The sequence below is a fragment of the Phascolarctos cinereus genome, unplaced genomic scaffold (genome assembly GCF_003287225.1).
Source record: "Phascolarctos cinereus isolate Bilbo 61053 unplaced genomic scaffold, phaCin_HiC Scaffold_9;HRSCAF=440, whole genome shotgun sequence".
Taxonomy (NCBI): domain Eukaryota; kingdom Metazoa; phylum Chordata; class Mammalia; order Diprotodontia; family Phascolarctidae; genus Phascolarctos; species Phascolarctos cinereus.
The window spans coordinates 17,693,504-17,710,245 of record NW_027556402.1 but is presented as its reverse complement, the minus strand read 5'-3'; the positions used below and the strand labels follow the sequence as shown (position 1 = coordinate 17,710,245).

Here is a 16,742-nt window from a genome sequence, read left to right as displayed (position 1 = left end):
CTTGTTAGACCTCTCTCCAATTGATGGACATCCCCTCAATTTCCAATTCTTTGCCTCTACAAAAAAAGAGCTGCTATAAATATTATTTGGAAAATAGATCCTTTTCCTTCTCAAAAAAAATCTATTTCAAATGCAGATCTACTGGTATTGCTGAATCAAATGGTTTGCATGATTTTTCAAATTAAGAAAACAATATTTTCATATTTCCTCCACCCTTTTGAAAAAGAGGATAGTAATTTTTTCACTTCACATCACCTACTTTTCCCAACATATCCCTGCCTCCACCCCTTCCTAGAGAGATATTCTTTATATTGGTAATTAAAAAAAAAAGTTCTACTAAATTAACACATTTACTAAGTCCAATTCTATATGAAGGTTCTATATCCATAATCTTCCTTCCTCTATATAAAGGCTTCTCCATATTTAAAAGACAATGGATTGATTGAAAAAATTACAAAAAAAAATTGCAAAGCAGTAATGAATTCAGCAAGTGAAGGAAAAAAATGTATCCATAAAGATTTGAGATGGAAAGTGGTCCTCTCTTCCTGAGGTGAGAAATCCTCAATATACTTCATATGTATACTGCCTTGGATTTTAATACAATACTACCTCATGTCAAGTAGAGTACAATTCAGTAGAAAACAGATCCCCTTCAGGCTCCATCCTAAGAGGGATCATTTCTCAGGGCAGCTACATGGTACAGTGAATAGAGCACCAGCCCTGAAGTCAGGAGGACCTGAGTTCAAATCCGGCCTCAGACCAAACACTTGACACTAGCTGTGTGACCCTGGCCAAGTCACTTAACCCCAATTGCCTTGAAAAAAAAAAGAGGGATCATTTCTCAAGGATCACCAGCCCCATTGACTAAGGCAGCCTGGTAGTGTAGAGTTAAATTCAGGCCTCAGTATTGCCCATATGCCAGGCAACACAGTATAGAGTGCTGGACATTGAGTCAAGAGGATTTGGATTTGTACCAAACCTCTGATGCTTATCCTCAAATCATTTAAACTCAACTAAGACTGAGGTATCCATCAGCTGTGGAATGTGTCAGTGGAAGATGGTCCCACAAAACTGGAAGCCCAGATACTTGACATATCAACCTATTGCCAATGAAATACCCAAAGAGAGTTACCTGAAACACTAGTGGTGGCTTGTCCATCTGGTGTTTAAGCTAAGGTAGCTTGAGCTGAAGCAACCAGTTTGGGACCCTGCATGGAAAGAAATCACAGACTTGTGAGAGATTCCAGAGTGTCCAAGCCTAAGGTCCCTGAAAGGGGGATCTTTAAGCATTATCCATTGCCCTTGAATATACAAAACCATCCCTATCAAAGTACATGGGAAGGTATGTGTGCATAAACATCCCTGAATGTTAGATTCCTGCTCAAGGAAGAGGAGCCTATCTGTGTATTCATCTGGTGTTGAAACTATAAGAAAGATTCTTTGGTGAAAGAGAGTTTTGAATTGTTCACTGGGGCCCTAGATGGTGGAAAACTGTACGAGCAATGGGAAGATGTTAAAGAGTGAAGCAGTGACTTCTTCTCCCTTAAGGTCTTCCAGTGAAGTCTGGATGAGAATGTCAAGTAGGGAAGAGAGAATTCCGGGGTTGAGATTGGAATACATCAGGGGTTCGTAATTTTTTTAATATTGGAAATTGTTTTTCAATATGATTGGTTTCCTTGACACTCGTGTGTATACTTAATTTTGTGTTTTTCAAAAACATTATTCTGAGAAGGAAGCCATAGGATTCAACAGGCTGCCAAAGAGGTCTGTAAAAAAAAAAGGTTAAGAAGCCCTGACCCAGAAGGTCTCTGAGGTCCCTTCCATCCCTAAGATTCTGGGTTCAGTGATTGGGTGAAACTGGGGCTGTTTCACTACCTGTGCACAGGCACAGCTTACAGCTGGGTTACAGCCAAAAAGATGGCCAGCTAAAGGAATTCTACCACTAAGTCTTATGCATGCCTCAAATGCTACACATGCATGATTTTCATTCGTCCTGACACATAGGAGACAGGGGAGACTGATAACCATTTGACAAGTGAAAGAAAACTACAAATGCACAACACAAACCGAGCTTTCAATGGACTGGAATATTTTAGTCAAGGGGGAAAATGGAAAAGCCTCTTGCTTTAAGAATGACCAGTGGTGGCACTAAGCCTAAGTACTCTGGCCAAGCCCCATTAGAGGCATCACCAAAGACTGCCAAAGGTAAATGCAATAAAAAGAAAAGAGAAGTCCATACGTCTTCAGCAAGCAGGCTTCCTGGTTGGGAGCTTTGCAGCACTTGTCCCAAATGCAGTGAAATCAGTAATTACACCCTTGAGTTGGTCATCAGTCATTTGGGGCTTATGTTTCACAAGTTCCACCAGTATACTGGAATGAAAGAAAACACAGAAATGCTGATGAAAGTCAAGAAGCAACCAGGTTGACCAACCATGCTTCATCTGGCCTTAGTTCTAGGTCACAAATCAAAGAGGGGAGATCCTCACATTGAAGCCTGAGGTTTGGAGAAAGACATGAGTAAAGATGATCCTTTTGGAGGCATTAGGGCCACCTTGGGACATTTTCCTGCCTTCCCCTTCAAGGATCCTAGACATCTTTCCATGGGCTTCATCACATTTCACCAGAGAGAGATGGTCCTTTAGTTTGCATTATCCAAAATGACAGATCCTCCAGAGAGTGACCTGGCTCTCTGTTTGACTGTCTATTGAATGGCAGTAGACTTAGATGGATAGCTAGGTGCCATGGTGGATACACTGCTGGATTTGAAGTCAAGAAGACCTGAGTTCAAACACTGCCTGAGATTCTTACTAGCTATGTGACTCTGGACTAGTTGCTTTATGTTTTTCAGCATCTGTTTTCTCATCTGTAAAATGGGGATCATAATATTCCTTACCTCTCAGGGTTGTTGTGAAGATCAAAGGGGATAATATATGTAAAAGTACTTTGGAAATTTTAAAATCTATGTAAATACTAGTAGTAATCATTACTATTAGTTACTACCCAATTACAGTCATTTGCCCCGCAAGTTTCTTCTGAGTGACTTGCACCTGTATCACTTTCTAAATTCTTTTCCCTGACAGATTCTCGCCCTAAAACAGAAAGGTTTGCTCGTGTTGTCAGCAGAATGTCTTTCTCATTCTCAAGGAGGAGGAGAATGAGTTTGAGGAACGCAGGAGACTAAATGCTCCTGACTTTGCTTATTGTTCTGTTTCTCTTCTTCAGGAAGTGTGCACAGGTCAGCATGGAAGGTGAATGTGTCTGCAGAAAATGCCTTCGGTTTGTATGGGTCGTCAACTCCAAAGGCATTGAAGCAGGGCCTCTGGTTCACCAAGGAGTCTGTGCAGCATTTGGTGATTCTATCACTCACTGGGGTCTTCTCATGCTGGTGACACAGCTTGTCATATACGATAGCCCCCTAAAGCAAAAGGAAAGAACTGGGTGAATTCACCAAATGAGTAGGGTGAACACATTAATGTTTCAGCAGACTGAATTAAACTGTGATACTGCAGTCCACCCTTACTCATTGCCTGAGTCCAATTTTGGCCATTGAATTTTTAGCCTCAGTTACATAAGAAATTTGAAGCTCTTGAAAAGGTAAGATTTTTTTTAAAATAAATCAATAAAGGGGTTTTGATTTGGGATTTTTAGGTGCTCTGCTTAAGAGGAGAAGTAACTAACATTTATAAAGGGCACTTCTCTGCCACAAAATTTTTTATTGGCATGTCAAAATAAAAACTCACAAGAGTAGTATTAAAGTAAAAAAGAAAAGAATAAACCTCACATGGTCCTCAGCACAGGCTGTTTTTTCCTGGTCACCAAGTTTACAGCATCTAGTGGCAACTTTTCCAAAGTGATGCACAAGGCCCACCAATGTTGGGGTTGGCGATTGAGGTAATCTTTTGGTATCCCTGATCAGTGCTCTGTAATTACAATGTTCCAAATGTTTGTAGTCAGTCAAAGAATCACTTTTAGTAAAACAACAATAACAATAATAATAGCATTAAAAACTTGTCAAGCAACAAACACCTACTCAGAGTCAGTCTGACATCATTAAACTGACCATCCCTAGCAGTCAATATGGCCCTTCCTTTTTTCTCTCTCTATGGCCCTCCGCTGTCATGGCCTCCACCATTCATGCATTCTACCCAATACTATGTTTTGCATAGTAGTGACAAGGACATTTTTTTAACTTTTTTTTTTTTAGGCAATTGGGGTTAAGAGACTTGCCTGGGGTCGCACAGCTAGTAAGCGTCAAGCGTTTCATGTGAGGCCGGATTTGAACTCAGGTCCTCCTGACTGCAGGGTCAGTGCTCTATCCACTAAGCCATCCAGGTGCCCCGATAAGGACTTTTGTGACGCTGCCTTGATCCCCTCAATGATGTTCACATTTTCAATGATGGAAGTTTCCCAAATATCCCAATTTCCCCCAGTATTCATCTGTCATATGTGGGTCTTTCTTAAACATTCAGCTTACGTGACTCTTTAGTCTCTACCACCTCTTGGTATTCTACAAGTCTGTGCTCCATCACAAAGAGTAGTCCAATCATTTATTTCTCCTGAACTGTTTCGTTTACATCTCCAATGGGGTCCCAGGCCTCACAGTTGCCTGAACAAGTCTGGCATTCCCTGCTCTGTTGCTTCCTTCCGTCGTTTGTTACCATTGGATCATATCACTTTTCAAGCTTCAGCTTTCCATATGGAAGAATCTTATTTACTTCAACATTGAATAACAGACTTAGAACTGGAAAGAATATTGGAGTTCATTGAGTCCAACACCCTCATCTGACAGAGAAGGAAATTGTCTTCCAGTGACCTGCCCAAAACTACACAACTGGCAAGTGTCAGAGTCAGGTCACAACCGAATGTCAAACTCAAGCTTTCCTTATTCGGAGCCCAGCGCTCCCTTCACTGCCCCAAGCTGCCTCAGTCTATGAATAACAGCAAACCAGTGGACAGCCTAAGTACTGTGCTTGCAGCTCCAAAGTATCAAAAGAACCAGAGGCCTGCAGAGCCTTTGAAATGGAAAGTTGAAGCTTTTATGTTTTATGGTCTTTTGTAAGAGATTGTCCTTCCATTCTATTAAACTCTAAATACTAAAAACTGATCAAGCTGTGAAGTTCCACTTATACATTTTCAAAATTATATTCTCCAACTTTTTCAAAAAGATCACATCTTACCTTTATTAAATGGCTGCTTTCATTAATAATAGCTTTCTGATGTTCAGTCTGAAGGAGAATAAAATGGTGTTCATACTATGTGCTCTATGGAGTCATTATATAAAAAGTCTCCTGTGGACACAGTCCATATATTGCCTATTATTTTTCACTGATTGTACCCAGTTTATAAATCATTTTAGAATTAGTCCTCAACCTTCATTGCCTAAGGCTCACTTAATTTCATTCAAAAGCATATATAAAAAATCAAACAAGGATTTTCAAGATTTCCGTACAGGGCCATTCCAATTCCACTGCCTAATGACCCTCATGCTCAAGAAAACTCAGAAAGTCTTCTGTCCAACTAAACTGAGTCTCTCTTAAATTACACTTCTTAGAATGATTTTTCTCATTCTTAGTGGAAATGGAAACAAGCAAAATCTCCTTTATGAAAGAGCTGTTCTAGAATGACAGTCTCATTTGCAACATTCCCATCTCTAAGGCAACTCTCCTTAATTCTTTTAAACATTCTTCATGACAACCTGATTTGAAAGCCCAGGAGACAAGAGTGCCAAGGTAAGGTCCAATTAGCATTCATATGACTTTGCTTTCTGTCCTTTTTTTTTTTTAACACACTCTGCTGTCATTTCTAGATCGAGCTAATAAAATGGTGCCATTTTTTTCTTTCTCATGAAAAACCTACCACTTTGGCATAAGCAAGCAGGAGGGTCAGCTGTGGCACAACACTCCTCAAGTGTGTGTTCATAGTCCTTGGTAAGCCTCAGCAGTGTGGTAACAGCAAGCTCAGGATGTCTTCTTCCACTGTCATACAGATAGCTGAAGAATGAAGAACAAACACATGTGAGCATGGTAAGGAACAGGATCAGCCCCAGCATTATTCCTTTGGTCTAAAGTTCCACAGATTTTGTAGAATTACAACCAAAATTTCTCAGATAAAATGTTTAGAGTTAACTTCGCTTATTGGTCTTTATATTGATGGATTCACCAGATGGTGTTAAATTTTCCTTTTTTTTCCCAAAAAATCAGTTCTGTGTAGCCCTACTGTGTAATATTGCAGTATATGACTCAGCCCAGATGACACCAGAAATATATCTCCCAGTTCCACACTTAATAGCACTTAACTCCATACTGCCTCCTACTCTTACTTAATGGTCACATGTCTGGATGGCTACCAACTTCTTAATTACTCTGTACCTTCCTGGAATGCTAACATTCTATCTTATACTTCTTTGTATCCCTTACAGTGCCTTGTTCAGAACAGTGAGTGTAATATAGATCTCAACAGATATTTGTTCTATGAATGAGAGTGAATGAATGGATGGATCAGTATGTGGTGGGATGCATTGATGGATGAAGAGCAGATCAGTGGACAGGAGACAATGCAAGGTTTCCCTTTCTTCCCTAATTAATGAACGATAATTTCATCAAGCCTCAACACCCACGAAGTGGGTAGATTCAGAGTAAAAGGGCCCTTTGCACTCCTCCAAATACCACATGTCTAAAACTATTTCCTAGTTCCCAGATATCTGTCATTTCTGGGCAAAGCTGGGAAATTATGACTTCCAGCCATCATTGGTCTCTTCTTGAGGTTGAAAGAAAGAGAGTATATTGCATGGAGCCAAAGATGAGGTACAATTAAGCTGAAGTTCCAGAGTCAGTGGTCTAGATACAGCCGAAGGAATGAAGAACTTTTCTTTCTATTTCTGCCTAAAACTCTTGGGAGAAGAACCAACAGCTCTACAACTGTGAAGGTATATGGTATTAAGCATATGAAAGGAACACAAGAATAAGATTAAAAGTTTCATTACTGGGCTAAGTAGACATCTTTTGCTTCCTGGTAGTTTTTGCAGGCGTCCTTGGTTTCTACATATTCAGCAAGGAAGTTAGGGAGGTCAGCAGGAATGTCATCATTCTCCAGATCAGCAATGCACTGGCTCTTCTGGATTACAGGCTTGTCACAGCATTTTCTGAGTTTGGAGGAGATTGCATCTTTGTGGTTACAAACATACTCAGAAAGAGCCACCTACAAGCCAAGAGATAGAAGCTGTTCAATATAAGCTGAGTAGTCTAAGATTCTAGGGACTCCAATGAAGCTCTCCCTTTCCCTTCTAGAATGCCCTGTACAACTTCTCTATTGTTAACAAACTGTTCTTCACTTGCACTCCTTCCTCTCGAGCTCCTTCCATATCCTTGCAGGCTCAGAAAACTGACATTCACCTGGAGACATTTCATCCCTGCCCAAGCTCTCTTCAGAATGGGATGTCCCTTCTCTCATTCTTACATGTTACACACACACACACACACACACACACACACAGCCAAGAGAGAATGGGGACAGGGGATTCCTTGCCCCCTCATTGCCACTTTAAGACCCTTACCTTACCACCTGCATTCTCTGTCTTCCTTTAAAGTTCAACCCAACCAGATGAATCACCCTGTCCAGACTCTACTGGGTTTTGTCAACCTCCCCTGGTTCATTCTCCCTCCTTTCTCCTGCACTTCAATACTTGGGTGCAGCTCAAGTCTCTCCTCAGTCCTATACATCCTCCACTTGGCTGATTTTTCCCAGCCTTAGGTCTACACACGTCACTCTCCTGTTTGGTGAGCTCAGCGACTCCTAGTACCTCCAGGATCAAACATCAACTTCTCTGTTTGATATTCAAACTGCTCCATAGCCTGTCCTCCTCCTACCTTGCAGCTACTCTTCTACTTCACTCCATTCCATAAGCTCTCCAAACTAGGGACACTGTCCGTCCCCCATGCCTCAATGCTCTGCCCCCCTCACCTTTGCATCTTAGAATCCTTGGCTGTTTTAAGATAGATGAAGAGGTCCTCCAGCTGTAAGACCTTTCCCTCCTCAGATTACCTCCCATGTACTCTAAGTATACCTTCCATATGCATTATATATTTGCATGTGGTCTCCTCCCACCAGAATGTAAGCTTTTTGAGGACAGGGACTATCATTGTCTTTCTTTGCATCCCCAATGTATATAGCACAGTATCTGGCACATGGAGGTGCTTAATAAATGCTTATTGACTGTCTGACATACTGAATAGCAACCAAGTTTACCTTAACCTCACTAATTTTTTTTATGAGTTATCAACCAAAAATAATAATGATAATGCTATTAAAAACTAATTTGGGTAAGAAAAATAATAAAGAGAGTTTGAGGTGTCTAGGAACCACAGGATCAGAGGGAGTGGGAAAATTTCTTATAGCAGGAGACAGGGAAGCAATGACAACATTAGGAACAAACCTTGTGTACTGTACTTCACCATCTTGCTAAGGAACTCCCTTATTTTATACAGCAGCAAATAATTAAGTGCCTTCCACTTGTAAGGTACTATGCTACACCCCCGGGAATTGAAAGGCAAAAAGTGCTCATCCTCTTACAACTCATATTCTAACCAGGCAAATAACAAATATATAGATGCTTTATAGAAATATATACAAGTCAATACATGGTAATTTTCTGCTGGAAGAAATGAGAAGCTGAGGAGATGAGAAAAGACTTCCTATAGAGAAGGACACAAGCTTAGCCTACTGCCTGGCATATAGTAGGTGCTTAATAATGCCAGTTGACTGGCTGGCTGACAGAATAAGCTAAGGTTTGAAAAAAACTATAAATTCAAATTTATTCATTATGATTCCCCTGTTTAAAAATTTCTTATATTTGGGTTTTTCAAAAACTCAGACAAGTACATTATAGAGAAGTTTATATAAAAACAATGTGGGGTAATACCAGTAAATACTGACCCTATCATCAGCACACTCCAACAGGTCACCATGGCAACATTCCTTATGAACATTGGCAAGATCATCCACTATTTTATGAAGTTCAGCAAATTCGATCTTAGGGAATTTCTGACTTAGCCGGCCTATGAGCTTAGGAATAAAATTCATGAGAGGTCAATCCTTAGAAAATAAAAATTACAAGAAAATTTCCTGAAAAGTATTTTTCAAATTGCTGTGAAGTTCTTGAATGAGTTGACCCATAGAAAGTGTCAGATACAGGCCCCGAACCCAAATCATTCTGACTCAGAGGACAACACTCTGTATACTCTGCCATATTTTCTTATCATTAATCTTTGGGAAGGGGAAGGCTTGTCCAGTCCTTTCTATTACCAGTGGCCATCATTATTAAATTTTGATGGTCTTAGAAGGCATTGGCCTCCTGTGTCACTCTTTGTGCAAATTCTAAGCACTTAATAAGCACGGTTACCTAGAGACTCTGTGGGGTACTTGGAGCAGTCCAACTCAAGGTGGATTTGTACTTTTACAATGAAAAGAGAATCAGGGCTTAACTGGGATGAATGACACTATGTCATGAGTCAGAGTGCTAGATAGAGTGTTAAAGAGAACCAGAGCCCCTCACCAATATGGCAGGAGGAGGAATTGGAGCATTCATCTAAGTCAAGGAGGGATGCAGTGAGAGTGGGGTTGTGGGAAAACCCCTCCCAAAAAGCTTCTCTAATACTTCGAATTGGAGGATAGACCTCACTTATAAAACTAGAATGGAAATGCCTGCCACTTTTATACCAAGGACTAAACAGGAAATGTTTGATTCTGAGATAATTAATCATTTTTTACCGTTCCTATTTACAGCTAATCGATTTTGTCCTGTAACTGCCTAAGTCACAGTTCTTTGTCCCTGAAATTGGTGCAGAAATACACTCACCTATAAAGAGTTTAGGTTAGAAATCAAGTTCTCCTACTAATCACTGTTCTATTATGGCCTCAAGGAATTCTGTTATCTTTGGGGGGGAGGGTAGACACAAAGCAGGCTTTCCTTCAAAGATGTCTGGTTTGTTATCCAAAGAAGACTGGCCCACTATTTTGTTTTTGGTTTTTGGTGAAACAATGGAGGTTAAGTGACTTTTCCAGCATCACACAGCTAGTAAGTGTCAAGGGTCTCAGACCACCTTTGAACTCAGGTCATCCTGACTCCAAAGCCAGAGTTCTATCCACTGTGCCACCTAGCTGCCCCTAAAAGGACTGTCTTTTGCTTCTCTTTTTCTTTTTTTCTGTTTTTCTGGCTAAGCAGTGGGGTAAGTGACTTTCCCAGGGTCACACAACTGGTAAGTGTCAAGTGTCAGAGGCCATATTTGAACTCAGGTTCTCCTGACTCCAGGGCCCTGTGTTCTACCCACTGCATCAGCTAGCTTCCCCTGGCCCACTTTCTTTTAACCTTGAAAGTGGACTCAAATGAACTCTTCTCAGTCACAGGTAAGAAGAAGGGAGCTGTTTCCTACTTCCATTGAATTTCCAACTTCCAATCAATCATATTGTTGCCTGAGCTTCAGCTATGTAACCAATCATATTGTTCTCAACCCCATGATGTCACCTACTCAGTTCTATGCTTTGTTTTATGCTTGTAAAAATGAGTTGCATCTTCAATTCTTTGTCTTTTAGCTAACTGAGGCAGTTATCAGACCCATTCTACTGGCAGGTAATGCCCTGATAATGTTACCTTGCTTGGAGAAAAGGACTCAGTTGATCTTTTTGTTGAATTTCACTTTTACTTTTTAGAAGTTATCAAATTAACATCAGAAAGTGGTGTTAGCTATAGATACTGGAATCCCAGGCCATTTTCTATCTTTGCTTCTTTAACAAATACAAAGGTTTTTAGGCAAATAGAACTTAGAGACTTACCTAGCTTTGACAGCTCTCTCTCCAAACTTGTCTAAACTGGAACATCGGAATCTCTGTTTTACACCTGCAAGTAATACTTTTTCTCTTAAAGCAGAGAGCTGTAGAAAGAAGATTTCACATTTTTTCAAAAATGATTTCCCTATTTTCATTAATATCAAAAATAAACTCCCTACAAAATCCTCACCAATTAATTCTATATTTTCTTCATAATTTAAGAGATTTAATCTGGGTTCCATGACAGAGAGAGAGAGACGGAGACAGAGAAAGGTAAGAGACCCTACTTTATATGAAGATTACTCACACACCAATAATAACCCATGTGCTTGGGCTGGTTTTCTTAGTAGCAGTGACAGAATTTTGCAGTAACCCCTAAAGCTCACTTCAGTTGTGCCACTTGTGACCAAGGGGACACAATTACAAGATAGTTATTCAGATTTGGGAATGGTCAGTGATAATCTCACCAGCGTGTAATTCATTGTAAGTTCCAAGAGGAGAGGGAATATTTTGAGTTTTCTCTTGGTCCCCCTGGGTCTTTAATGTTATCTAATAGGGGACTGATAAATGCTTGTTGGATTAGAATTGAAGCTATGACATTCATTTCCATTGACACAAAGAGTGAATCCATCCAGCTAATTACCACAAGGACGGTAATTAGGCATTAGGAATGCTCTCTGGACCTCAGTCTCCTCACCTGTGATCAAATTAGTAAATACAAGTTCTCCAAAGTCCCTCCCAGCTCTCAATCTGTGCTCCTCTCTGCAATACGAAATCTTTAACTTTCCATATCCTGATGGAACAAGTCTTTATCTTTGCTAAGGAGGACATACTCTCCCTATTTGGAAAATAATGTAGCATAGGTTGTTCTCAAAGTATTTAAGACAGAATGTTTTGTCAGTCAGTATCAAAGTAAAATTGCTTACGTACTAACCAGCGCTAGGCTTGGGAATAAAATTAAAATGTATGGGATTTGCCAAAAGGAGCTCACATTGAAAACATATCCTTCATTGGCTTACCATGTGCCTAAAATTGCACTGTTGGAGATCCATTCCTTCAGGTTTGGGCACTGTACCTCTTAGAATCCTCAAAACACTGTTAGGGTAACAAATCAATTATTAACAATTGAATGTGAATTATTTTTTCAGATTAGTTTTCAAAGAAGACATCTGGCTGAGAGTACAGTGTCAAAGAGATAGGGAAGAGGATAGGGTATATTTTGATAGGGGAGGAGCCTTTTGGAGGAGAGTGGACTTGGGAATGTTACTGCAGTGGGGTACTTGGGCAGTGAAGAGTCACTATAAGGGTACCAAATACCTCCTGTAACATCGGAAAGAGTCTAAGGGAAGCAAGAAGACAAACTTCACCTGCTTCCCAATTTTCCTTAGAGGCAACTATGTCGTTAGGCAACTAGCTGGCCCAGTGGATAGAGTACTAAGCTTAGAATCAGGAAGACTCATCTTTATGAGTTCAAATCTGACCTCAGACACTAACAAAATGTGTGACCCTAGACAAGTCATTTATCCCTATTTGCCTCAGTTCTTCCTCTATACAAGGGCAAACCACTCCAGGATCTTTGCCAAGAAAACTGCAAATGGGATCAGGAAAAGTCAGACACAACTGAAAAAGATTGGCCAACAACACAACTATGTCTTCAATTGCATCTTCAGTCCTGCCTAATGTTCCCAATATCATCAGTCAGCAAAACTCACTCTTCTGCCTACAGCAGAGTCTGTCCACTCCAAATTCCTCCACAAATATAAATTCACATGCTTACACACACACACACACACACACACACACACACACACACACACAGAATGCTGACACCAGGATACAAGAAGTTCTCAACTGCATTATCACAAATAGTGAAATGAGTCAGGGGATTGGAAAGTTTAAGCAACACAGGGGCAGACTCTATCACCCTCCCCTTCACAGAAGTGAGGACAGTACTGAAGAGGAATAAAGGAAGGGTCATATACTTGGAGCGGGAAAGAGCACCAAGTGCCACCCCCTCAGACTACAGATTAGAAAACTGAGGCTGGGAGAAAGGACGTGACCTGCAGAGGGTCACACAGCTAGTGAGCATCTGAGATGGACTTCAACCCAAACGCTCCTGACTTCACCCCACCCCACCCCAACAGCCTTCTCTACTGTACCACACTGCCTCTCAAGCCAAGGGCCAGGACTCAATAAGGTGCTGATGGATGATCATGGTAAGGAAGATGGGACTTCTTGGGTCCAGGTCACATATCCCACACTGATTTTATCTCTCTCTCTCTCTTCTCTCTCTCTCTCTCTCTCTCTCTCTCTCTCTCTGTGTGTGTGTGTGTGTGTGTGTGGTGTGTGTGTCTGTCTGTCTGTCTGTCTGTCTCTGACTCTGTCTGTCTCTGTCTCTGTCTCTCTATATATCACTCTTGGACTGTGTCTCTCTGTCTCTGTCTGTCTCTTTGTGTGTCTCTGTCTCTCTATCTCTGTTTCTGTCTCTCTGTCTCTGTCTCTCTGTCTCTCTCTCTCTCTCTCTCTCTCTCTCTCTCTCTCTCTCTCTCTCTCTCTCTCTCTCTCTCACCTCTTCTTGGAGGCACGTGGCTTTGTCAATACCCTGGCAACATTCTTTCACTGCTTCCTTATACTGATGAGCATAGACAAGGAGTTCTGGGGCGTAGAAGTAGGGGCGTCTTCTGGAAACTTCATAGATGTAGCTGAAATTGGCAAAGACAACCATGTGGTCACTTTTGAGTAGCTGCAAATAATAAATGTCCTCAACCTCGTACCCACATCAACTAGAATCAGGTAGAAGCAATTTACTCCTCCAACTGAACCAAACTAGATTTGACTTCTGCTGCCCCCTCTAATCTGGAACTGTGACTTCATTGGCATTCATTCACTCTGAATAGGAATTGGTGTGTCTACACAACCACCACCAACAAGGTCCAGCACCTTCTTCTCAAAGTTAGTTATTCCTACTAACTCAGGGCTGAATGCTGCTATTACCACATAGATCAAGGTGCTACAAATATTTTCAGTTTGCTCTGAGTCTACCACCCTTAGGACCCCAAATGTAGGTCCTGCTCTGAGCATAGCAAATTCTGAGCAGGGAAATTCCCTCTATCTCTGCAGAATGGCCACTTTTTAATAACATAGTAGTCTTGGCCAGACTGACTGGGGCACTCAGACCACAGAATTCTAGAGCTACAGAGGAGAACAAAGATCATCTGATCCAACTCCCTCACTTCATAGATGAGGAAATTGTGGCCCAAGGAGCATGAATGCCCTGCCATTGCCAACTAGACGGCACAGTAGATAAAGCATTAGGCCTGGATGAAGGAAGACGTGAAACACTTAGTAGCTATGAGACACTGGACATGTCACATAATCTCTGTCTGCCTCAGTTGCTTCATCCATAAAACAGGAATCATACCAACATCTAAATAATTTGTTGTGGGAATCAAACAAAATATTTGTAACCTCCTTAGCACAGGGCCTGGCACAGAGTATGTGCTTCATCAATATTTATTCGCCTTCCCCCTCGGTTCCACACAGTTAGTATGTATGACCTATGCCAGGGCTCCTTGTCTCCTGCAGTGGCCCGCCAGTCGCTACACTCACTTTCTGATCTCACTTATGATGCTCCCACTTTGTTTTCATTCTCTTGGATGGCTTGGCACTGAACTTCAGCTTCAGGGTCTATGATTTCAGGGAGGTCTGGGTGGTCATCTTTGTGATTCAGGAAACAGCGATTTCTCTCAGGTTCTTCTTTAGCACAGCAGTCTGCCATTTCAGCATACATCTCCCAAAAATTTGGCAGACTACATATCTTATCACCAAATAGTTGATGTTAGGAGGGAAAAAATATATATGGCTAATCACTGAGCTATTTAAAGCCCTGGGCGTACTGGCCTTTCTCATTTGACTTGGACAAGACTCATGAGAAAAGAAGTCAGGAGAGGCAACTGCCTTGACAGTCTTCTGTTCCTCTCAAATTATCTGACTTTCTCTTAGTTTAAAACAATTCCTTGCATTTTTTTTTAATGAGAGGGAGCACTTCTGGACTGGTCTTTGTGTGAAAAGTCCAAGAACAAAGAGAGAAATGGCCGTCTTGGTGGGACACATTACTATTGAATCTGATCTATCTGAAATGAAATGAAAAGAGAAAGCCAACCTCAACCAGAGGGTTGATACTCACAAGGGAATTGCCACAATTTTCTGCTGTCTCAGCAGCAGCACAGCCTTTTGCGAATTCCACAACCTCACCCACTACTTTTGCGTGATGTTCGAATGGACATTTCTGGAGGTATTGAGCAAATGTGATCAACAGGGTGAAACAAAGAATTCTTATGGTTACTGAAAGCAAAGATGAAATTAAATATTAAAACCCCCAAGGCATCCTGAGAGAAAGACAGGGGTGGCATGTGCCTCATGGATGAACCACTACCACTACCACCTCCCCTCACACCCAGATGGAGGCAGCCCAGGGCCCTATAGCCAAGAGCCCTAGGAAGATCAGCACCCTTCTAAAGGCATTTCTTGCTTCTACTCTGACATCCCCACAGCTGTTATCAAGGGGATTGACCCTCGTAGAGATGAACTATGGCAGTTGTCTATGAGGCTGCTTGCAGCCCCCACCTCTTCAACAGCCACAGCTACTGAAAGCTCAGAAAAGAAAATTCTCATCACCAAACTCCTTGCTAAAGTCAAATGGCTCAACAACCAGAGACAGAAAATGGTTTTACCAGTGGAAATGTCATTAAAGGAGTGGTATTGCCATGTACTTTGCTATTTTATCCTAAGGACCATGGGACTTTCTACATCTGCCTTGTAGCTGCATTCTCGTAGATGGGTTCTCCTTGAGAACAGGGACTGCTTTGCTTTCCTATTTGTGTGTACCTCCAGCTCTTAGCACAGTGTTTACTGCATGCTTTTCAGTCATTCACTCTACAAAGATCAGTGTACACTATCTCTTCCTCACTGACCCCACTGCCCAAGTGGGAGAAGAGAACAAGCATTTATACAGCACCTACCAGGCACTGTGCTCAGCACTTTACTAATATTCTCTAATTTGATCGTCACAATCTCATACAAACTCTGGCCTCAGAATTTCCAGTCACACTACAAGCTTAGTGACTGATAAGTTTAAAGCAATATTCGTCCCAAAGACACTTGTATTTAACAGTTCAACAAATGAGAACAAGTCTTCAGGGAGAACTCCAAGCTTTAGCCAGTGGATGAAGATTTTGTGGAGGAAGGGGAGGATCTTCCTAACCCCCCAAAACCATTCTCTGTGGAATATGTACAGTCTGTGTACACTACGTGAAAGACAATCACTAAGTAACTGAAGTCAATTCAATTAGTCATCTAGGACCTTAAGTGTAGAAGACTTGAGCACAAAGCCTGCCTTGGTCACTGATTAATCACCAATTATTAGGCCTGTGACCCAACCGCTCTCTCCCTCACTTTCCTTATCTGTTTGGTATCTGGCTCAGTAAGCTAATTAAAGAACTTTTCAAGTCCTGATGTCACTTATGGCTGGAAGTAGGTGCCCCACATTTCCACACGGTCACCAGGGATGGCTGGAATGACAATAGCACCCACCTCGCAGGGTGCTTGTGAGAATAAATGAGATAATATTTCTCAAGCACTTTGCAAACTTTAAAGCACTATGTAAACACTAGCTACTACTATTAATTCCACAACTATGATTATTTGTATGCTATGTATCAGAAACATAACAGCACAGACTGAGGTATTGCATGTGTTTCTCAGCAGCATCCCTGTAGCAGTCCCCGCGTCAAGAACGCTCACAGAGAGACAGCAGCCACCAGGCTGTGATGCTAAGCTTCAGGTGGCTGTAATGGATGCAGATAAACATCGTCCCAAATTGTTCCACTCCTAACAGCTCCCCTTCTGTCTCTCCAATCAGT

General features: G+C 41.4%; 1 protein-coding gene across 1 annotated transcript; it reads right to left on the bottom strand.

The window, feature by feature from the left end:
• Positions 1 to 2,252: 2,252 nt before the first annotated feature.
• LOC110209660 (albumin-like) lies at positions 2,253 to 14,611 on the bottom strand. The gene is made up of 8 exons (XM_078148835.1): positions 14,459 to 14,611; positions 13,391 to 13,564; positions 8,932 to 9,060; positions 6,983 to 7,197; positions 5,857 to 5,990; positions 3,782 to 3,920; positions 2,894 to 3,415; positions 2,253 to 2,370 (listed from the first exon to the last, which is right to left on the bottom strand). The coding sequence occupies exons 1-6, from the start codon at positions 14,609 to 14,611 to the stop codon at positions 3,913 to 3,915; spliced, it is 813 nt and encodes a 270-aa protein (XP_078004961.1). The 3' UTR covers positions 2,253 to 2,370; positions 2,894 to 3,415; positions 3,782 to 3,912.
• Between the last annotated feature and the right edge of the window lie 2,131 nt (positions 14,612 to 16,742).

Coding starts and splice junctions, on each gene's coding strand:
- LOC110209660 (XM_078148835.1), bottom strand. CDS start 14,611: ATGTATGCTGAAATGGCAGACTGCTGTGCTAAAGAAGAACCTGAGAGA. Junction 9,061..13,390: donor CCACGTGCCTCCAAGAAGAG/GTGAGAGAGAGA, acceptor TTTATTCCTAAG/CTCATAGGCCGGCTAAGTCA. Junction 7,198..8,931: donor TGGAGTGTGCTGATGATAGG/GTCAGTATTTAC, acceptor CTTGGCTTGTAG/GTGGCTCTTTCTGAGTATGT.